At 43.1% G+C, this 24529-nt stretch overlaps 1 protein-coding gene across 3 annotated transcripts; it reads right to left on the reverse strand.

Moving 5' to 3' along the window:
* Positions 1–3105: 3105 nt before the first annotated feature.
* LOC110526229 (two pore channel protein 2) lies at positions 3106–23070 on the reverse strand. 3 transcript variants are annotated; one of them, XR_016496775.1, is made up of 24 exons: positions 22355–22967; positions 14340–14395; positions 14129–14205; positions 13634–13811; positions 13372–13488; positions 13140–13246; positions 9649–9721; positions 9265–9364; positions 9091–9156; positions 8921–8985; positions 8704–8813; positions 8515–8596; positions 8310–8396; positions 8022–8141; positions 7712–7900; positions 7253–7302; positions 6619–6921; positions 6271–6342; positions 6036–6109; positions 5802–5895; positions 5278–5360; positions 4774–4855; positions 4562–4653; positions 3106–3605 (listed from the first exon to the last, which is right to left on the reverse strand). XR_016496775.1 is itself a non-coding variant. In XM_021607017.3 (24 exons), the coding sequence occupies exons 1-24, from the start codon at positions 22488–22490 to the stop codon at positions 3530–3532; spliced, it is 2286 nt and encodes a 761-aa protein (XP_021462692.3). In that variant the 5' UTR covers positions 22491–23070; the 3' UTR covers positions 3106–3529. The 3 variants fall into 3 exon arrangements, 1 of the variants encoding a protein (XP_021462692.3); XM_021607017.3 differs by having other exon boundaries at positions 6822–6921; positions 22355–23070; XR_002473906.3 differs by lacking the exon at positions 5278–5360 and having other exon boundaries at positions 6822–6921.
* Positions 23071–24529: the final 1459 nt, after the last annotated feature.

Raw genomic sequence — 24529 nt, forward strand, 5'->3', positions numbered from 1 at the left:
TGTGTCAGCAGTTCCTGCAAGAGGAAGGCATTGATGCTATGGACTGGCCCGCCTGTTCCCCAGACCTGAATCCAATTGAGCATATCTGGGACATCATGTCTCGCTCCATCCACCAACAGACGTTGCACCACAGACTGCCCAGGCATTGGCGCATGCTTTAGTCCAGATCTGGGAGGAGATCCCTCAAGAGACCATCCGCCACCTCATCAGGAGCATGCCCAGGCGTTGTAGGGAGGTCATACAGGCACGTGGAGGCCACACACACTACTGAGCCTCATTTCGACTTGTTTTAAGGACATTACATCAAAGTTGGATCAGCCTGTAGTGTGGTTTCCCACTTTAATTTTGAGTGTGACTCCAAATCCAGACCTCCATGGGTTGATAAATTTGATTTCCATTGATACTTTTTCTGTGATTTTGTTGTCAGCACATTCAACTATGTAAAGAAAAAAGTATTTAATAAGAATATTTCATTCATTCAGATCTAGGATGTGTTATTTTAGTGTTCCCTTTATTTTTTTGAGCAGTGTATATATGTATATATATATATACATAATTTTTTTTGGGGGGGTGTTCATTTAATAAAGTACGATGAACACTTTCCACGCTGAGCTTTGGTCTAATTCAATTGACGACGGACGTAACACCCAGCCAACCTCAGTGACTGAACAAACAACCGGGTCAACAAACTATGGTCTGGTAAAGAAACACACTGCAGTGATATAGTAGGTTCCTAGGGGATGTAATGACTATTAATGCCTGCATACATCCATCTGCCCAGCCTGCATTCCTTTACCACAGTGGTCCCCAAACTGTGGCCCCAGAGCTAGCCTGTGAAGGGCTTGATTTTGTTGGATTTAAGGAACTCAATCCGGCTTTCAACTTACCCCTGAACGTTGCTGTAATAGTAGAATGCACAGGGTGCAATTTCGAAATTGGGTAGTGCATCATCAGTTCCTCTTGTCATGTTAGACATTGCAGACCCTAAAGATTTATTTATAGTCAGAAATGTACAGATCAATTAGCCTATGTCAGCTAACATTTTATAGCTAGTTTTTTTTTAGCCCATTGATTTTGTTGTCAATGTTTGAGTCACTCAAATATCACAAACACATAAGACATATGGAGAATTCCAGGAAATGTACTTTAATGTTCTCTGCACAACACCATGACAAAATGTGGGAAATTGCTTTAAATTGCATTAAACCTGCAACATTTTCTCTCCGCCAACAAGAGGAGTGTGAACAGTTTTTGTCATGAACAGTGCTTGTGCCAATATAAAGTGGGGAGGGGATGTTCCCCAATGCTGGAAAGGGGGCCTGAGTAAAAGAGTTTGGGAACCTCTGCTCTACCACACATCACCTAGGCCTATCCCTCCTGCTAGTGTTGGCATTCCAGGCAGCCAGGCTATGTTGACCTAATCTGTCCTCATCAAGCTGGGTAAACAGGAGTGTGTGGTGTTCATTAGTCTGCCGGACTCATTAACCACCTGCTTCTAATTATCGCTAATCGTGCCTCGTCTTGGATGTCTCTGGCTCTGCCGTCACTGCAGTGGTGGGCTCTAGACAGAACATGGCTGACATGTTGGCAAAATTGATGGAAGCTTCAACCTTCTAGAACAGGGATGGGCAACTTTAATGGTGACAACTCGTGACAGCGAAGATAAACATTTGAAGTTTTAAAGTTAATTTCCTGCCCTTCTGCACATCTTGCTGTGGGGCGTAGAGAAAATGTTTTTGTTTTATAACTCATTTCATGCAATTCTACAAAATTTGCCATCGGGCAGAACTATTTTTATTACACATTTTGCCAACGGGTGGAGGAAAATGTTTGCCGTTTTTAATATTGATAACTGATGATCAACGGGCCCGTTTGGTCATTTGACCATGCTTACTACAAGTTTTAGATCGTCTTTCGGCCGGCTAACTTACCAATAAGAAAAAACATGTAATGGGCTAATTGTGTGACTTCTGATGCACAACCAAATATCTAAATTGTGTATTGTATTACTCTAACTCTCAACAGTAAGTTGAGACCCTGAGTTTCCCCCGAAAATAATTCAAATTGGTCCGCGTGCCTTCAAAAATGGGGGGCCGCCAGTTACCCATCCCTGTTCTAGAATCTAGAAATCACTACTCTGAAAAAACTCAAAGAGAAGCGTCCAGATAGCCCATCACAGGCTAGCTAGCCGACATCATATCTCAATGGTCTGTCATGTTGTCATGAAATGGGCTTTTAACCAGACATGTCCCTACCTTCTTATGTGGTTGTGGACAGGGTTTGTGGTAAGGCCTTTGCACGAGCCCAAACTCACCAAGAAGAAAAGCAAACAAATAGTGGGAAGAGAGGAGGAGGTCAGAGCTTTGATGTCAGGTCCTCTGGAGGTTGGCTTGTTTGCCCTAGTCTGTTTCCAGTAAACATGATGCTTGAGTGTGTGGAGTGTCAACACCAGTGTGTGTGTGTGTGTGTGTGTGTGTGTGTGTGTACTCTATTAGCACAGAACCACAGAACAAACCCAGGGGGAAATGCCTAGAACGGTGCCATGCCTTGATCACCGTAGTTATCTTCCTGATTGCATTTTATTATGACGTTGGAAAACATGCCATTTTTTATTCTTCTCAAAAACACATGTTTCTCCCGCTGCCCTTCGGGTAGAATAACAGTTCTCCATTCCATGCCATTCCGCAGTGTGAGCAGGATTCCTCAGTCAAGACTTGCATGCCCCGGGGAGAGCTAATAACCCTTATCTGAAATGACCATCACCAGGATGCATCAGCAGGAAATCTTCATTCACGCTTATCACTAACTAGCCTGACCTGATGAGTGAGGAGGAGGGAGATATCAGTTGGTGGTTATGGCCGGAAGACCCGAGGGTCTCAGAAAACACACAACCTCGACACCTTCCAACTGATTGCAACAGTCAGGTAATTATGTAACGTCAAGATTAAATTGTTGCTATAGCTATTCGGGAGAGAATTGACCCAATGCAACAACAACAAAAACACAAGGGCAGGCCTTGTCTAAAAATTGGTTTCACACATTTGAGAGAATCTTTTCCAGCCATGCTAAACACATATTTCATCGTTTATATAACAGTCGCTGAGATAAAACCCGTATTTCTTTATTTAGCTAAAGGCAAAATCCTATTTACATTGCAAGGCAGGTAAGCAAAAGAAACCGCTTTCAGGACATATATACGGATAAAAACTAGTCCTTTCCCCCCCTTTTTACTCCCTTAAATAATTCAATCATTCCATGAAGAACAGTGCTGTATTTTGTGTTGTTTGATGCCATACAGTGATTGCCATCAAACAAATGTAATAACGGGAGCTCCCGAGTGGCGCAGTTGTCCAGTGGTTTGAGTGCAAAAACATACAAAATGTGACAACATAGGACTAATCAGAATTGAGAATTGAGCCCTAACAATATAGTCTCTCGTGCTTTTGAGTCCCTGCCATTCACACAGACATACGTGATAGCCAGTAAAGGCCCGGTTTATTTTGGATTGGCCTGGTCAGACATAGGGTCATCAGCTGAGATGCAGGTGAGGATGCTGGTGGAGTTGGGTGACCAGTTCCTCCTCTGTAGGCTCCTGAATTTGTTCTCTGGAAGGTACAGTGGAGTTTTAAAAGACAGGACACCAAACATTGTCAAGAGACACACAGCGAGTTGAAGCAAAGCGAAGCACGCTCATGCAGGCGGCTGCTGTAGTCCACAACGTGCATTTAGGGATGGGCATTAAGGGTTGCTCTTCTGACTTGTCCCTGCTAAACATATCAACAGCACTTTCGGGCAAATAGTTCAGCGACATGCGTTTAGTTGATCGAGCGGGTTAAAAGGGTGGGCGGATGTTTTTGCTACCAATTATATTAGTGATGGGGTACAAATTGATACAGTTACATATCGCAATATTATTTTTGATGATTTTGACCAAATAAAGTGCTAGTCGGCTGTACCTGCACCTGAACACCTAAGCTGTGCCTGCGCCTATCCTATAAATAGTGAGCCAAGATGTTTCCAGCGCTTTTATATCCTTGACTGATCATGGCTCTCTCTCTCGTCACTCTGCAGCAGACATGGCGAACAATATGTTTGGCACATCGAATTGCAACGTCGCAATAAAATCGCGAGAATTGCAATACATATCGAATCGGGCACCTAAGTATTGTGATAATATCGTTAGGTCCCTGGTAATTCCCAGCCCTAAATGATATAATGCATTATCTGCAAGCAAGGTCCTGAAGAAATACATGCCATTTTACAGTTTGTTATCAGAAAGCTCACCAGACACAATTGCCCAGACAAAAGCATTTCTGAATATTTGTTGGGGGGAAAGTGATTCAGCATTGAAACGTGAGGAGCCAACGAGCATGGTTTAAGGCAGTTCACAGAGAACAGAACCGCTGACAGTGAGGGTATCCCAGTTCGTGACTGACCTCTAGGCCTAAAACCCAAACACCAGAAAGTAGGAATATGCAAACCACTCAGACAACAAACAGGAGCAAAAAAAGCCAGAGCCAGAGCAGAGTTAAAAAGCAGCTGCAGAGTTGCAGCAACCTACCTGAACATGAGCTGGACGGTAGTCTCATAACCTGTCCGCTCAACGTCCGCCACTGAACACATGACACTCCGGTCCCACTTATAGATGAAGTTCTGTTACAGAAAACAGAGGTATCGTGGCGTTTTACATGTTTTGTTCCCCCCCCCCCCCAGAAACATCTTGCACTTAAAACACAGTAAGTACAAATCAGGCCAGCATAAGTTCAGACATACCTCCAAGATGAGCGCCACAAACAAGTTGACCCACATGACAGAGGAGGTAAGCCACCAGGAGACAAAGTAGACCTTGGACCACCTGGGAGGAGAGAAGAAACCTGATCAACTGTTTACATGGACACATCACCATTACCCATAATCACTGTTTTACAAACGGAGCCCCATGCACAATTAACTTGTCTTCGTCCTCTTTAAGCAGGACAAATAATGACTATGCCCCCACTCCTACATGCATTTTCACCATTACTAGCCTTGTCCTGAGTTGGGTACAAAAGCTTGTTTAACCAACCAAACATTTGCAATTTTTTTTAGGGAACAACTGAAATGAGATAAATATTATGAAGCGGGAGCTCATTAAAGTAAGGCACAGCCCCAGAAAATGAACAGGACTCATGTGCTTCAGCGTCAACTGCTGCCCTCTTGTGGAAGGGGAAACAAAGTGAAGCGTCTGACAGTTGGATCCTAAGACTCATGCATCGATGTGTATTACGGTTGGCTTACTCTGTGGTGTATCTGGTGTAGGCATCCATGAACACTTGCCAGTTATTCACCACCATGACGTTGTAAAGGAGGACGAGGGAAGACTGAGCAAAACAGAGGGAGAGAGGAGAACGAAAACAGAGGTTTGTGTCCACTCTCTCTCTCTCAACATTTAGACCCAATTTAAAGACTAATTGGATTGACCGGGACTGAAATGTCAACATACCCACCGTGGTATTTTATAGGTATCTTTTAAAAGTTACTTCAGTGCATTATCCCTTTGAGAGGTTACCCCCACAACACCAGCCTTCCCAGTCAGAGCCAGTACAGATGAGTCACAGATAGAATGCCAACCATGTGTTTTACTGTTTCATTCCCTCCAAAGCCCGTTCTCATTAAACCAGTCTCTTATAGACAGTAGACAGGGCTATGCAGAGAATGCTATCGTTAAAGTCAGAATGTTCGCCTTGAGCTAAGCCTCTGTGTTCTCTGCCTATGATTTGGCTTCAGGGACTGGCAGTGAGAGACGAGAGAAGGGTACCCACAGCAAAGTCGTCAAAGTTGTTTGGCCAGTAGCCCAGCTGCTCGTAGGAACCACACTCCACGGTGATGTTCTTCATACTGGAATTGGACATCACACTGTAGAGGAATAGATACAAATCAACTTCAATTACCTCACACAGTAAACACATTAAAACAGCCACATTAGCTACTGTACGAGGCCATTGCTACCTTTGAATAGTGTACAAGCGTTCAAATACATCACTGTCAAACTGTACCTCATCTGCCCTGGAGCTGTGATGGCTCCCTGGAACAGCCAGATGCCAAGGACAGCAAACACATAGAACACCACCTAAAGAAGAACGAGGCGCAAAAACACAGATAGATGTTAGCTGTGATAGGGAATCCATGACGTCCAGCAAACAGACGCCTAGTGTATAGACATGCATTTCAAATGACTAGTTAGATGTGAGAACAAAAGAGAAGAAAAACAAGTGCCGTTGAGTCACTCACCACTAGTATTCCTGCAAAAGCTCTGAGGTTTTTCACCAGGTCAACCAAAGTACTCGCTATGAGGGCCATCAGCTAAAAGAGGCATTAAGGATGACTGTTTCTATAGTGTAATACCAACACGCATAACCAGAGATGATAAAGACATTGGCTGTACCGGCATGAATTTACAACAATACAAATCTATTGACATACTGGTACACCAAAATAGAGCAAAAGTCCAGCAATAAACCATTTCCACCAATAGGTGGAGCCAAATACGTCTCATCACATGCATTGAATTATTATTTTTTGTTTACTTAACTCGGCAAATCAGTTAAGAACAAATTCTTATTTACAATGACGGCCTACCCCGGGCAAACCCAGACAACGCTGGGCCAATAGTGCGCCGCCCTATGGGACTCCCAATCACGGCCGGATGTGATACAGCGTGGATTTGAACCGGGGACTGTAGTGACGCCTCTTGCACTGAGATGCAGTGCCTTTGACCACCGCTGCACTCGGGAGGCCCAAAACGGCGACACTACTTCTCCCCAGCGGCACCACTTCCTCACCTTGATATCAGGGATGATTCGGAGGAAACGGACGACGATGAGCATGTTGACCAGACGCACCATCTCCCACAGAGACATCAGGCCACGCGACGCTGGGTTCCTGGGACAACCACACCACAAAGGTTTATTCAATCTCACAGTGCTACTTAGTTACTTATCGTTCATCCATCGTAGTGTTTTATTCAGTAACACTCTTCCTCTGCTATGTTTATCATGTGCATCACCATGTACCATATCTATATGTCCATGTTTCTATTCCTGTTTTCGACCATCCCCATGTACCTGTGTGTGTGTGTGTGTGTGCGTAAACAAAGTTACTCTTTCATCACGATTGTAACTGTATATACAAATGAGCACCATCCTTCAAGACAATTTCCTTATACAGAATATATTTGTTGAGCGAGAAATATGACCGAAGTGAAGACACCAACCATTTAGGAAACGGAAGCCTGTAGGTGGCAAAAATGGTGATCTGAAGGATCTGTAAAAGAAAAATCAAATACTTTTGAGTTCTATTACCAAGACAGAAATATGCTTAAAGGGGCAGTATGTAGCTTTTTGGGGGGCGACCGGATCAAATTCACATAGAAATGTGAGTTATAGATCTGAGAAGCGGTAGATCCATTCGATGTGCACTTTTGCTATGCTCCCCGTTAAGTTACGTTTTGGCGAGCAGCTTTTCTCTTTCGGTTTTGTACACCAGCTTCAAACAGCTGAAAATACAAGATATTTGGTTCATGAAAATACATTTCAGAGCAGTTTAGATTGCGCAATGATTCTCTACACACTATAGATTGTTAAACTGAAATTAGGAGAAGCATTGAAATGGTCGAGTGATTTCTACATACTGCACCTTTTTAATGTTTCCTTTCATTTACAGAATACCTTACCAGAAGGCAAACTGTGAGAAGTCCATCAAATATATTGTTTCTGTATGACAAGTAGCCTCTCCACCCAAAGGCTAATATCTTTAGACTCATCTCCATCAGGTAGTATAGAATAAAGAAGCAGTTAATAACTTCCATGTAGTAGTCATCCCGCTCTGCCATGGACTTCTCGGAGTCAAGCACCAGTATGGTCTGCAACACACACACACAGGGAGAAACAGAGAGACCAAACAAGTTGAGCCTCGGTCTAATATGATGGACACGCAAAATACAGGCTCGACATCCTGTCTGTTCCCGAAGGTCCTGGACTTACACAGATGCACATGACATTGGCCAGGGCCACGGCGTTGCCCACTACCGTAACATAGTAGTGGCTGAAAAGCAACTGAAGCCCCTGGAGGAGTGAGGAGTTGTACTCTGGCTTCGGAGGGTGCTGCAGGAGACAGACAATGAAGTTCTCGTCAAATCACACAGGAGCAATCTAGCTATCATTTAGACAAGTAAAATAAGCCAGTTTAGAACCGACTTTGACGTTAAATCCATTCCAGTAACATTGATCCAGTGGAGAAGCGCAGAGCAGTTAATGAGATGTGGCAACCACCTCTTTGATGCGGTCCTTGTCCAGCTCGTCAAAAAGCCTCCGGAAGGCCTCCCACTGGATAAAGCCATCTGACAACTGCTGCACTCGCTACACAGAGAGAGAGCGAAAAAGAGAGAATGAGAGAGAGAGAGGCACATTCAAAGGGAGCAATATTCAAATGTTTATCCAACGCGTTCTAAAGATTTGCACCGTAGTCCTTTCTCACCTTGATGATGGCTTGTCTGTAGTAGGACTTCATTTGTACCCTCGCCATGACCTGCAAAGAGGCATCCACCCGCACACGCTCTCTGGGGGGAACAAGATGTAAGGCCATTCAGTGTGTGTGTGTGTGTGTGTGTGTGTGTGTGTGTAGGGCATGAGAATAAGAGAAAGAGCAGAGAATGAGCAGTCTTACACATGCTCCTCTGAGTGTGTAGCGTCCTGACCCCGCCCCTGGCAGGACATGACCTCAAAGGCAGCTCTGACGCCCAGTCTCCTCCTTAAGATGGACGCCTGGACAGACATCTGCCACAAGAGAACAGTTTCATCATGATTACCTATGGGGTTTACACTGTACCTCAAAATGGTCTGATATTTACATCATATCCATCCAGTGGCAGTCTTAAACTCACCAGCAGGTATCCCCTGAACTGGTTGTAAACGATGGCAGTTAGCAAGTTCATCAAGAAGTAGGTTCCTGGGAGCAGGTAAATAAGACAAATGATCAACCTATTGTGTTACCACTCAATCCGTTTCATATTTTCCGTGTCTCTTAACAGTTCATTTGGTGGCTAGTTCTTACCAAAACCACTGAAGAGAATGAAGAAGATGGAGTATCCTCGGTTTAAGGAATAGGCCGGAATCATCACTGTTAAAAAACAAACAAACATGAAAACAGGTTTAGGTGGAGAAGACATCTAAATTATTCAGCAGGAAATATATGTTTAATTCACTATGACCTACACAGTGGACTTACCATCGGGGTTATTGGCTGTAGTGAGGAGCACCAAGAGAGAGGAGAGAGATGTGGGCAAGTCTCTGAAGTAGGCCTCCCACTCCCCATTTTGCTTAGGGTTCTAGGGACAAAGATATGTAAGTCCCTTATAACAACAATGCTAAATGGACATTCATCGTGCTTTATCCTGGTCTTAATGGTCACGTGAGGGCGAGTTACTGTACAGGTCTTTATTTAGACAAGTGTAATATGACACATCTACCACTGGTTGGTGTTAAAAGCTCTGTTAAAGCCTGTACCACCGGGGTGAATAAAACAGTCCTCGTGACTGTGAGGTAAAAGGGCACATTCTGGCTTGAGACCTGGGCGTCAACAGAACAGCCAGCAGGGTGGAACAGAGTGTACCTCTCCTTTAGCAAAGAGCAGCATGCCAATCATGGTGAAGAGGCAGAGGTGGAGGGCCAGGAGCAGGATAACACTGGGAGGTAAGAGAGAGAAGAGTGGTGCATTAGACACCTCTGCAATGACAGTCAGGCCTATATACAGTGGGGAGAACGATTTTGAAGGTTTTTCTACTTACAAAGCATGTATAGGTACACTTCAACTGTGAGAGACGGAATCTAAAACCAAAATCCAGAAAATCACATTGTATGATTTTTAAGTAATTCATTTGCATTTTATTGCATGACATAAGTATTTGATACATCAGAAAAGCAGAACTTAATATTTGGTACAGAAACCTTTGTTTGCAATTACAGAGATCATACGTTTCCTGTAGTTCTTGACCAGGTTTGCACACACTAAAGCAGGGATTTTGGCCCACTCCTCCATACAGACTTTCTCCAGATCCTTCAGGTTTCAGGGCTGTCACTGGGCAATATGGACTTTCAGCTCCCTCCAAAGATTTTCTATTGGGTTCAGGTCTGGAGACTGGCTAGGCCACTCCAGGACCTTGAGATGCTTCTTACGGAGCCACCCCTTAGTTGCCCTGGCTGTGTGTTTCAGGTCGTTGTCATGCTGGAAGACCCAGCCACGACCCATCTTCAACGCTCTTACTGAGGGAAGGAGGTTGTTGGCCAAGATCTCGCGATACATGGCCCCATCCATCCTCCCCTCAATACGGTGCAGTCGTCCTGTCCCCTTTGCAGAAAAGCATGCCCAAAGAATGATGTTTCCACCTCCATGCTTCACGGTTGGGATGGTGTTCTTGGGGTTGTACTCATCCTTCTTCCTCCAAACACGGCGAGTGGAGTTTAGACCAAAAAGCTCTATTTTTGTTTCATCAGACCACATGACCTTCTCCCATTCCTCCTCTGGATCATCCAGATGGTCATTGGCAAACTTCAGACGGGCCTGGACATGCGCTGGCTTGAGCAGGATTTTAATCCATGACGGCGTAGTGTGTTACTAATGGTTTGCTTTGAGACTGTGGTCCCAGCTCTCTTCAGGTCATTGACCAGGGCCTGCCGTGTAGTTCTGAGCTGATCCCTCACCTTCCTCATGATCATTGATGCGAGGTGAGATCTTGCATGGAGCCCCAGACCGAGGGTGATTGACCGTCATCTTGAACTTCTTCCATTTTCTAATAATTGCGCCAACCGTTGTTGCCTTCTCACCAAGCTGCTTGCCTATTGTCCTGTTGTCCATCCCAACCTTGTGCAGGTCTACAATTTTATCCCTGATGTCCTTACACAGCGCTCTGGTCTTGGCCATTGTGGAGAGGTTGGAGTCTGTTTGATTGAGTGTGTGGACAGGTGTCTTTTATACAGGTAACGAGTTCAAACAGGTGCAGTTAATACAGGTAATGAGTGGAGAACAGGAGGGCTTCTTAAAGAAAAACTAACAGGTCTGTGAGAGCCGGAATTCTTACTGGTTGGTAGGTGATCAAATACTTATGTCATGCAATAAAATGCTAATGAATTACTTAAAAATCATACAATGTGATTTTCTGGATTTTTGTTCTAGATTACATCTCTCACAGTTGAAGTGTACCTATGATAAAAATTACAGACCTCTACATTTTTTGTAAGTAGGAAAACCTGCAAAATCAGCAGTGTATCAAATACTTGTTCTCCCCACTGTACATATTCAAGTATATTAGGGTGCCCTCTGTGGGTCTCACATGTACTGAAACAAGAGTGAATCGTGTATGTACAGTGCCTTGCGAAAGTATTCGGCCCCCTTGAACTTTGCAACCTTTTGCCACATTTCAGGCTTCAAACATAAAGATATAAAACTGTATTTTTTGTGAAGAATCAACAACAAGTGGGACACAATCATGAAGTGGAATGACATTTATTGGATATTTCAAACTTTTTTAACAAATCAAAAACTGAAAAATTGGGCGTGCAAAATTATTCAGCCCCTTTACTTTCAGTGCAGCAAACTCTCTCCAGAAGTTCAGTGAGGATCTCTGAATGATCCAATGTTGACCTAAATGACTAATGATGATAAATACAATCCACCTGTGTGTAATCAAGTCTCCGTATAAATGCACCTGCACTGTGATAGTCTCAGAGGTCCGTTAAAAGCGCAGAGAGCATCATGAAGAACAAGGAACACACCAGGCAGGTCCGAGATACTGTTGTGAAGAAGTTTAAAGCCGGATTTGGATACAAAAAGATTTCCCAAGCTTTAAACATCCCGATAATATTGAAATGGAAGGAGTATCAGACCAGTGCAAATCTACCAAGACCTGGCCGTCCCTCTAAACTTTCAGCTCATACAAGGAGAAGACTGATCAGAGATGCAGCCAAGAGGCCCATGATCACTCTGGATGAACTGCAGAGATCTACAGCTGAGGTGGGAGACTCTGTCCATAGGACAACAATCAGTCGTATATTGCACAAATCTGGCCTTTATGGAAGAGAAAGCCATTTCTTAAAGATATCCATAAAAAGTGTTGTTTAAAGTTTGCCACAAGCCACCTGGGAGACACACCAAACATGTGGAAGAAGGTGCTCTGGTCAGATGAAACCAAAATTGAACTTTTTGGCAACAATGCAAAACGTTATGTTTGGCGTAAAAGCAACACAGCTGAACACACCATCCCCACTGTCAAACATGGTGGTGGCAGCATCATGGTTTGGGCCTGCTTTTCTTCAGCAGGGAGAGGGAAGATGGTTAAAATTGATGGGAAGATGGATGGAGCCAAATACAGGACCATTCTGGAAGAAAACCTGATGGAGTCTGCAAAAGACCTGAGACTGGGACGGAGATTTGTCTTCCAACAAGACAATGATCCAAAACATAAAGCAAAATCTACAATGGAATGGTTCAAAAATAAACATATCCAGGTGTTAGAATGGCCAAGTCAAAGTCCAGACCTGAATCCAATCGAGAATCTGTGGAAAGAACTGAAAACTGCTGTTCACAAATGCTCTCCATCCAACCTCACTGAGCTCGAGCTGTTTTGCAAGGAGGAATGGGAAAAAATTTCAGTCTCTTGATGTGCAAAACTGATAGAGACATACCCCAAGCGACTTACAGCTGTAATCGCAGCAAAAGGTGGCGCTACAAAGTATTAACTTAAGGGGGCTGAATAATTTTGCACGCCCAATTTTTCAGTTTTTGATTTGTTAAAAAAGTTTGAAATATCCAATAAATGTCGTTCCACTTCATGATTGTGTCCCACTTGTTGTTGATTCTTCACAAAAAAATACAGTTTTATATCTTTATGTTTGAAGCCTGAAATGTGGCAAAAGGTCGCAAAGTTCAAGGGGGCCGAATACTTTCGCAAGGCACTGTATATAACCCTAAATATACCCTACGGTGCAGTTTTAGGGAACTACGTATGTGATCACAGAAGTGAGAGCATTTTGAGGTTGACGAATAATTGTAAAGCTGTGAAGGGAAGGTATGAGATTGAAGAAAGTGTTGGTGGCAAACATAATTACCTGGCTATCTCTGGGAGGGTCCGCTTGATGCACTTCAAGGTTTTCTTCATCAGGGAGGAGTTTTGAAGGAGGAAGAAGGGCCGAATGAGTCTCCTAACTCGCAAGTTCTGCCGTCGACAACAAAAGGGAAGGAGCAACATTCCATTCGAATCTTTGCATTGCAAACCATGTCTTTATGAACTGTTAAATATTACAGAGGTTATTTAAACCAACATTTTGAATATCCTCTCACCTGATCACAATACATGCTCAACGTCAACGCCCAATCAATTACAGACGCTGAGACGGCCAAGATGTAGACAATCAACCACTTGCACTTCCGAAACTCCTCCCAACCAATCAAGTAGCTCTAAGAACAATATATTCAGTTAGAGTCATATCTATTTTTATTGCAAATAAAGACACAAAGGGGATTTTCATGTAGACTTATTGTTGCCCATCTACTGTGTGTCTCTTCCCCGTTGGCATTGGCAGAAACATGGTCTGATGGTTACCTTGGTAGCAAAGTCAATGGCAAAGATGACGAGACAGACTATCTCTATGCCCTCTGTCAGGCCACAGGGGGGCTCCCAGGGGGGAGGTCTGAAGCGAGGGTCTGACGTGTAGGAGAAGGACGAGGGCCTCTCGATGAAAGCCAGCATCAAGACGACCGCAATAGTCAAGCCCAGCCCCCTGAGCAACACAGACAGTCGTTTAACAATGACACAAAACCCGTGGGGGGTGGGGTTCAAACATCTGACTGAGAACGAGAAGGGTGATGGTTGGCTTCACTGTCATAAAAGTGCTCTTCTCACTACACTTAACCACAGAGGAAGCTAAGACAGGACAGAGTTAAGACATAGACATGCTGAGTGTGGTCACACACTGCAGTGAGATACAATGCAGAGGGGATATAATGACATCCTTCAGAGGATAGGACCAATATAAGAATAGAAACGTGCAGAACAATCCAAAACAATATACTTTGACTCGCGACAGTAGCGACTTACCACTGCCATATCCTGGAGTAGTACCACCTGTACAGACGTAACGAGTTTGCATCCACTCTATGATTGATGGATCGGTACTGTAGAACGAGAAACACATTTCATTGTTTTGAAACCGCAGTTTAGGGGTAGTTCCTAATCCACACCAGTCATACAAACAATATATGTCAATCAGTTACAGCGACAGTTCATACAGAGGATATATATGTTTCACCTGTATGGCGTCCTCAATAAACACGACAGCTTGCTGGAGGTAGAGATCCTCATCACCTGTGTATGAGGAGAGGGAAATGATTGCGCTTGTACATTGTCAAAAGCACATGCTGTGAAGCAATAGTTGTTCTCAAGCAAATAAAGTCATACTCTGTATTTGGTTGAAAACCAAACATTGAAAACAAACCTGTCTACCTATCTGTCGCTTTTCTCAAGCAAATTAATAAACCCCAACCCCCAAAAAACGTGCATCTCGCGATCACCTTATATCAGTGGCCACTGATTCGACAACAAAAACCAGCGCAGTCAGTCCCAGAGGTCAAAGTCTGACCCCATATCCTAATCCTACAGTAGGCCTGTGTGCATGTGTATGCAGTAAACTTCAACACTAGCATGTCTGAATTCATCTTAGTCGTTCAAATATATCCAATTGAATTAGACCCAAGCCTGGACGAATAGTGTGCTCCAAACATCCCTCGCCAGGTCAGATTAAATTAGCTACTTATTCCAGGCATTTTTCCACAGAGCTCATTACACATATAAATGTCAACTCTTACACTTACTGGACTGTCACTTCAATTCAATTATCATTTTCAGTTTAAATCCAATTCATGAAGCTATTCTGATCTGTGTTAAGAAGCCATATCGTCTCCTGGATTTGTCTTTGTCTCCATTTGTCCCCCTTCAAATTAGGGAATTTGGTCTATTTCAGCCACACCCATTGCTGACAGGTGTATAAAATTGAGCACACCACCATGCAATCTCCATAGACAAACATTTGTAGTAGAATGGCCCGTACTGAAGAGCTCAGTGACTTTCAACGTGGCACCGTCATAGGATGACAACTTTCGAACAAGTCAGTTCGTCAAATTTCTGCCCTGCTAGAGCTTCCCTGGTCAGTGCTGTTATTATGCAGTGAAAACGTCTAGGAGCAACAGCCGCGAAGTGGTAGTCCACACAAGCACACAGAATGGACCCGCCGAGTGCTGAAGCGCGTAGCCCGTAAAAATTGTCTTTCCTCGGTTGCATCACTCAGTACCGAGTTCCAATCTGCCTTTGAAAGCAATGTCAGCACAAGAACTGTTGGTCCGGAGCTTCATGAAATGGATGTCCATGGCCGAGCAGCCGCACACAAGCCTAAGTTCACCATGCACAATGCCAAATTTGGGTGGAGTGGTGTAAAGCATTTTTATTTATCATTTATTTAACTAGGCAAGTCAGTTAAGAACACATTCTTATTTACAACGACGGCCTACCCCGGCCAAACAACACTGGGCCACTACAACCACATCATATGTCATCACTCATCGTGGCTGTCTCTGACAGGGCAGCTTTTCTCAAAAGCAGTCCACAATTTGCTGCCAAAGAAAACTTCCTGTCAATGATTTCTACTGTCACCAAGCATCTGAAAGATTTTTTATAAACACATTGTGGACCACTCAAATAGAGTTTTGAGACATTAAAAACAATTGGTAACACTTTACTTGAAGCATAGGGTCATAACACCTTATAACACGGTCATAACCATGTCATAACATGTTATAACAGTTGGCGTAACATATCATAATAACCTGTCATAACATTGTCACAACACTGTCATGACACATATTTATATGTGTTGTGACATATTATGCAATCTTTTATGACTGGTTATGACACCTACATTAGAGTGCCAACACCCACAAAACCTACCACACAAGGCAAACCATTCCATTCCAGCATAGCCTACTTGTAAATAGTATGTTATATAACATTTTCTGAAATTGGCCATTTTATTACCATGGTAATTGCACATACATTGATGTCAAAACGTGTGCCTACCCCAATGCTCTGTTGCTGATGACTGGGATGAATGCAAGAGCCGGACAGCATGTGTGACTTATGACTGATATATGGTGATGTACGTGATAGGCCTCCAGACAGTAGTACGCTCTTTAAAAAGTGTGTTTGTTTTTTAAATGTACTTTGTCTGGAGCCCATGTGTCAAATGTAATTCATAATATTATACTTTAAAAGGCATACTTGACATAAATTCTATAGATCATGAAATTATATATGTATGTACACAGTAGTTGTGGGGTCTGAAATTATTGACACCCTTGATAGAATTAGTAAAAATGACTGTTTAAAAATAAATAATTTAAATACTGAGCTATATTGTATGCTCAACAAATAGGGAAATTATATTATTTTATTCTAATACAATTGCTCAGAGAATTTTATTTTTGTTGAACAAGTAATACTTTTTTTTCTCTCAAAAAGGTAGGGGTAAAACGTATTGACACCCCCGTTTTCAATACCTTTCAATACTTCACCTTGTGGGGATAACAGCTGTACTGTTGATGCCTACAACGTTACAATGCATGGGTGAATATTTAGATAGTCGTTTTGCACAACACCATCTTAGAGATTTGTAAACACTAGCGGTAGGTAGCCTAGTGGTTAGAGCGTTGAGCCAGTAACCGAAAGGGTGCTGGATCGAAACCCGGAGATGACAAGGTAAAAATCTGTCGTTCTGCTCCTGAACAAATCAAATTGTATTGGTCACATACACATGGTTAGCAGATGTTAATGGGAGTGTAGCGAAATGCTTGTGCTTCTAGTTCTGACCGTGCAGTAATATCTAACCATAAACCTAACCTAACAATTTCACAACAACTACCTTAAACACCCAAATGTAATGGAATGAAAAAGAATATGTACATAAAGATATATGAATGAGCGATGGCCGAACGGCATAGGCAAGATGGTATAGAGTACAGTATATACAGATGAGTAATGTAGGGTATGTAAACATTATATAAAGTGGAATTGTTTAAAGTGGCTAGTGATAAATCAATGTTTCATTATTAAAGTGGCTAGAGATTGAGTCAGTATGTTGGCAGCATCCACTCAATGAACAAGGCAGTTAACTTACTGTTCCCCGGGAGGCCATCGTTGTAAATAAGAATTTGTTCATAACTGACTTGCCTTGCTAAATAAAAGGTTCAAATAAATAGCTAGGTAGCTAGCAAGCTATTGTACATGAATAGTTGAGAGCTAACATTAGCTATATGTAAATGTAAACATTGAGAAATTGTGATTTTAATGTGTTAGCTATTGGTCTTAGATTTGAGTGTATCTTTCTGTTCTCTTCTTGTATTTTTCAGAGAAAGGAGCTAGCTCATGCATCTGTATCCATTGTGCAGGTGAAGACTTTGAGGGAGGCTGCCATTTAACAAACTTCGAGTCTAACTTCCTGTGAGTGACCCAAAGACAGGTGGCCGGCCCCGTTTCAGCCCACTCACGTCAAAATGACAGTTGAATGACAATAACCAATAATGAATGTAATGATTGTTGTCTTGACCTGAGATACTCATCATGGCATCAGTCACACATCTCTCTCTGTGTCTTTCTCTCACAGATTCCCCACCTTCATGGAGAAGCTGGACCATTACAAAACCACTGTCCTTGTTCAAGATGTAACATTATTTATATTTTCAAATGTAAACTTTATTATACTAGTCAATATGAGAGGAGGTGCTGCAAAGGAGATGCAGATCATCCTGGAAGTGCTACGGGGTATGCGCTAATGATACAGTCACATTACAGTCAATAATTACATTTTGGAGACAATTTTGTTAATTTGATTGACTGTAGTTGTTATGTTCTGTTAATTACTGATATTCCCTTTAAGGATGGAGCACGCTTGGTCATGGCAGGGTTGTTCTATGTTATTCTGGTACTAACTCGTTTGAGTAAATGTGAAGCTCCAATTCAATTGCTTGTATTCAGAGTCTTTCTTATTACATTACATTCTTATTACAATAAGTACTAAGTGTTAAGACACTACAATGGCGACGAGGAAGATTACCTGCAGTGTGAATCACGAATACAGATGGAGCTCGTAGGAAGAGAGGAAGATGTTGACCCTGTAGCACGACAGCTAGCAAGCAGTGAAGACGAGGGGAGAGCTGACGAGGACGGGGCAGCAGATCAAAGACCCGTGGAGCCGGAGGTAAAGAGAATGGCTAGCATCGGGAAAATAGATGTGTTTGATGACTCGCAAGAAAACTGGGCAACTTACATTGAACGACTGGAACAGTACTTCATTGCAAACGACATTGCTGATAACAAGAGAGTACCAGCGTTGTTGAGTTTAATTGGCCCAAAAACGTACCGTTTGCTAAGAGATCTGACTGCCCCTCTGAAGCCCTCAAATAAAACATTCCTAGAGATTGTGGAGATATTGCAATATCACCTATCACCTAAACCACTCCTCATCGCGGAACGTTTTCGTTTCCACAAGAGAGATCAGAATGAGGGGGAGGGAGTTGAAGAAACTGTCTGAACATTGCCAGTTTGGAGAGAACCTAAATGACACATTAAGGGATAGATTTGTTTGTGGACTGAAACATGAACACATTCAAAAACGTTTGCTCACAGAAACAGAGCTCACGTTTGCAAAGACGGTTGAAATTGCTGTGGCTATGGAAATCGCGACTAAAGATGCATTTGAGTTGCAAAGTAAAAGAAATACTGACCTGTCACAAATTTCCCTGCACAAGTTTTCACGCAGCCGACAGCGCCCACGTGTGGCCGAAAAATGCAACAGGTGTGACAGAGATGGTCACAGAGCAGAGGACTGCCGTTTCAAAGACGAAATTTGTCACAAATGCAGTAGAAGGGGGCACATTCAAAGAGCATGCAAAGCAAAATTCAGTCACAAAAGGAAAACTGAGAAAATGAAAGGGTCTGTGAATGCACTAGCAGAGAACAGTGGCAGTGATTCAGATGAACGATTAATTGGTACAATGGAGTTAAACACAGTGACTTCTCCCAGCAGTAGCATAATATGTGTGACACCAGATATAGAAGGCAAACCCCTCAAAATGGAGCTGGACACAGGATCTGCAGTGTCTATAATTTCCACTACCGTCTACAATGAGCATTTTAAGGCTATCAAGCTGAAGAACACAAATGTGTTGCTGAAGACCTACTCAGGAGAGAGGTTGAGCCCAATGGGGGCTTTGCAGGTCAGAGTGCGTTATGGGGGGCAAACACAGCAGTTACAGCTAGCTATATGTGGTGCATGGAACTGGCCCCCCATTATTTGGCAGGGAATGGCTTTCAAAAATAAAGCTGAACTGGTGTGACTTAAATGCTCCACACGTTCCAGTCCAAAGAGAAAGGCACAGACCAAACACTGGAACACTTGCGGAAGAAATACATCACAGTTTTCAGTGATCAGATGGGAACAGTAAAAGGCTTCACATCAAAACTTGTACTAAGAGATGACGCAACCCCGAAATTCTGCAAAGCCAGATCTGTTCCATACTCCCCTGAGACCAAAGGTGGAAGCGGAAATTGATCGCTTGCAGGATACAGGGATCCTGACGAAAGCGGACAGAAGCGAATGGGCCACACCCATAGTTCCTATTGTGAAGAAAGACGGTTCTGTTAGAATGTGTGGGGACTTCAAGGTAACTGTGAATTCAATGTTGCATGTGGACCAATACCCCCTACCATGTCTGGATGACATCTTTGCTGCACTAGCTGGTGGGAAACACTTCAGTAGAATCGTAGTAGAATAGAATTACCTGCAGCTACCGGTTGAAGAGAGCTCCAAACAGTACCTGACAATAAACACACACAAAGGTCGATACAGGTATAAGCCCCTGGTTTTTGGCATTGCATCAGCCCCAGCCATTTGGCAACGAACTATTGACCAGATTTTGCAAGGAATCCCAGGAACCCAGTGTATCCTGGATGACATGATCATAATAGGACGCGCCGACAAAGAGCAGAGAAAAACTACTCACAAATCGACAAAGAAGCACTGGAACTAGTGTGGGGCATCAAGAAATTCCACGCATACCTACATGGCAAGCGTTTCACACTGGTTACAGATCACCAGCCGTTGCTTTCCATTTTCAGTCCAAAGAAAGGCATTCCGGCAATGACAGCAGCAAGGTTACAGCGATATGCCCTGTTCCTTGCCAGTCATATGTATGACACTGAGTTTAAGCCGTCATCCCTCCACACAAATGCAGATGGATTATCCAGACTGCCGTGTACAAGAGAAAGACAAAGGAGGGTGGATGCAGTGGACATGTTCCATACCGCTCAGCTCGAGGCACTACCGGTCACAAGCACAGTTATCAAACAGGAGACAAGGAAAGATGTGACCTTGTCAAAAGTGTACACCTACACCATGTCAGGATGGCCAGCTACTGGCAGAAAGGAGCTGACTCCGTATTTCCAGCGGAGAAACTAAATTACAATGTACCAAGGATGTTTGATGTGGGGAATGAGAGTCATGATACCCCAGAAATGCCAACATCTAGTATTGCAGCAACGACATGAAGGTCATGTTGGAATTGTCAAAATGAAGCTGCTCGCAAGGAGCCACTTCTGGTGGCCAGGTCTGGATCAACAGATAGATAATATGGTGAAGAACTGTAGCGGATGTTTGGAAACCTTTCACAGGCCTGCTCCTGTCCCAGTCCACCCATGGCAATGGCAGAGCCATGGCAGAGAATTCATGTGTACTACGCTGGTCCCTTTGAAAAGCACATGTTTCTGGTTATAGTTGATGCCCTATTCCAAATGGCCAGAGGTGTTTTGCACCGACTCCTCCACCTCAGCTCAGACGAGTGTCTCAGAACAACGTTTGCACGCTTCGGTTTGCCGCTGCAGCTGGTAAGTGACAACGTGCAAGCTTTTGTAAGTGACGAGTTTACAAGATTCATGTCAGTAAAATGGAATCAAACACTCAACCTCAGCTCCGTACCACCCTGCCACGAATGGGCTGGCAGAACGCTTTGTGCAAACCCTAAAGCAAGGACTCCGTGCAGCAAAACGAGACGAAGGGACTTTGCAAACAAAACTGGCCAAGTTCCTGGCCTCCTACCGAAACACCCCACATGCCACGACAAATAAAAGCCCAGCCGCACTGATGTTCGGGAGGCCTCTCCGCACACAGCTGGACATCATGAAGCCAAACAGGCATAATGAAGTGCTGAACAAACAAGCCAAGATGCTCTCCGGTGGCCGGGAGCGCCATCTCCAAACAGGACAGGAAGTGATGGTGCGAGACTACAGAAAAGGAGGGAAATGGACAAGAGGGACCGTACACACACAAACGGGACCCAGAACTTACCAGGTTCAAGTGAGCCCAGACATAATGTGGCAGCGTCACATTAACCAAATGCATTCCATGGAAAACAGCACAACAATCGAGAGAGAACAGGCACAGAGAGATCCTGAGAGTGACACACAGGGAACTGTGGGGCAGTAAAGAGACCCCAGGCTGAAAGAAGGGAACGTGTTGATGAAGGTGCTGCTATAGCAGAAGCTATAATGGAACAAGCACACACTGACAATGTTCAGGAGCCTCCAGACAATCCGAGGCGCTACCCAGAACGAAGGCACCGTCCACCAGACAGACTAGACTTATAAACAAACAAACAAAAACGAACTGTTCAAGTTCAAATTAAAAGATGCAAAATAACTACAACAAGTTCTGGGAAATGTTTCAGTTGTGGTTTGGTAACAGTAACTCTGATTGTATAAGAGAAGGAATGTTATGTTCTGTTAATTACTGATGTCCCCTTTAAGGATGGAGCACGCTTGGTCATGGCAGGATTGTTTTATTTTATTCTGGTACTAACTCGTTTGAGTAAATGTGAAGCTCCAGTTCAATTGCTTGTATTCAGAGTCTTTCTTATTACATAAATAAGTACTAAGTGTTAAGACACTACAGTAGTATATACAACCATTTTAATTACTTCTGATGTCAATGCAACACCGTCCAGAACAGAAGAGACTGGGTGATGATATTATACTACGGCGAAAGGGTAGAGGACCTTATCATTGTCATATGTCACAACAGGTCTAAATATATATGTGTCATGACAGTGTTATGAGCATATCATGACAAGTGATGTCCGCTGTTATGACATTGACTGGTTATGACCGTGTTATAACATGTTATGAAGCTATGCTTCCAATAGTGTGAACTACTGAAACGCTTACCCCCTTCGACACAGCAATAGTCTGCAGCAACCGAGGACAGACGTCTCGTTTTTGGGGATCCCTTTTCAAGGTGATCATTGTTGTCAGGGTGGGAGTCGTAGTTAATGCTCCCAGTCAGCAGTGGTTCCGATTCCATTTAGTACATTTGACCTAACTAAGCGAGTGTAAACTTGATTATACAGCACCTGTAACTCGGGTAAAACAAACTCAACCTCCGCCAAGTGTAGATTGTGTAAATTGACAGTTTTAGTAAAGAGAATGAGAACTATACTGTAACTGTCTGAGAGACAGAAAACACGTTATGCTGTCAAAAACGTGTCAACTCGTTAAATCCATCGTTTTCTATTTACAGACAGTTTCTCCACTTAGCTACGACAGTACGGGGAATATGTTTTTAGGAAACGAACTAAACTAGCCTACTCCTCCCTGTGTCCTCGTCCTCAAGTATCACTTTTCACCAGCGGGTGACTCACTGCGCCACTGACCTACACCGCGCGAAACTCAAAAGTTCAGCCTGTAAATGCCTCGAGTAGGTCTTAATGTAAAACAATGGTAGTCTACTTTGGCACGGTCTACTTGCACGGTCTAGTGGTAGCGTACTTTCTATTGTGTTAGTCAGCAGCCTTTTATGCGCCAATCAAAAGTGGTACGTAAAATACGTTTCTCACTTACTCGTTTTAACCATCAGTTTTCCACTTCCTTTGTAAAATGACCACTTAGGCTCATGTTATACACATGATTGATGACAACAGAACAAACCAAGATAAAAACGTGTTTAATAGTAAAGCTGAACATCAATATTTCAATGAACAAGTGTATTGGATTTGAACCTGAGAGAATAGACTGTTAAAAATATAATATTTTTTTTAAAGACATTGTTACTACATTTGACCGAGAGCATGAAGAATGACAACATAATGCACATAATGCTGAACCACTGACACAAAATACTCATTTTGAATACCTTTCATTGTTAGAGTCTACAATATCAATCAATAGTCTAGGTCTATTTTCAGAAATTGGTATACTGTACAGCAGTGCTGACCCATCATTCAAGGCAAGTTAGACCCACATTTTTAGCAATGCGCTTGCCTGTTATTTTGGCATTATTCGTGCCACATATCAGTTTGCAAACAATATAAAAAATATATATATTTGAGTTAATAAAGCCGCATACAAACATGGTCTATTTTTTATTTTCTTAAGTAAGGCAGCTCCAAAATGCAGGTGTTTCAGCCTAGCTCAGTGCTTTCTGTGGTGGTGGGGCAAGCCAGCAGAAAATACGGAGCGTTGCGCCGAGATTGGCTCAGTGTTCTGTCACTCATTGGGATACTACGTCACTGCCAAGTTGTCATGGCCGCCGAAAGAAGTGGACCAAAGTGCAGCGTGGTGAACATTTTCCTTTTTATTTCAAATGTCGCCAACAAAACAACAAACGAAGAAACAACCGTGAAGCGTACAGAGCTATAGTGCCACTAACAAAAGTCAACTACCCACACTGAAAAAGGGAAAAAGGGCTACCTAAGTATGATTCCCAATCAGAGACAACGATAGACAGCCAAAACATAGAAATAAAGAAACATAGAAAACAAAACATAGAATGCCCACCCAAATCACACCCTGACCAAACCAAAATAGAGACATAAAAAGGCTCTCTCAGGTCAGGGCATGACACAAGTCTAAGGGTGGACCTAAAACATTCTAGCCCCTTGGGTACTGCAATAGAGTTACATTAGAAGTGCCCATCCAAGAAGACTCAAGGGCATTGGCCACGGATAAAATGACGTCAAATCACGTTTCATCTACAGTAGCTTTGATTGGACTGATCATGACAACATCATACTTTCAAAATCTTAGCTAGCAGTCATCATCATGAATCAAGTCGACAATCTGCTGGGAAATCCTTTTTAATCCTTGTCATATGAAGATAAATAATTAAAATAAATTATAGATAAAACGTAGCGGTGCTTATCGGCCATTGGACATAAACATTACACAACAAGTTGGAAATCGCAAATTCAACAATGAGTGGTTTGGAAGGAATCCGCGGCTAACTGCAAGCATTTCAAAGCAGTCATTAACCTGATGTTCAGTGGAGTGGCAGTGTGGTCCCAAGTCTAAGATTAAGCGTCTCTTTTCCTAGTTTAAAATGATAAACATTCAACATTGGCCATG

This window comes from Oncorhynchus mykiss, chromosome 6 (assembly GCF_057628025.1).
Source record: "Oncorhynchus mykiss isolate SJ-2025 chromosome 6, ASM5762802v1, whole genome shotgun sequence".
Classification (NCBI taxonomy): domain Eukaryota; kingdom Metazoa; phylum Chordata; class Actinopteri; order Salmoniformes; family Salmonidae; genus Oncorhynchus; species Oncorhynchus mykiss.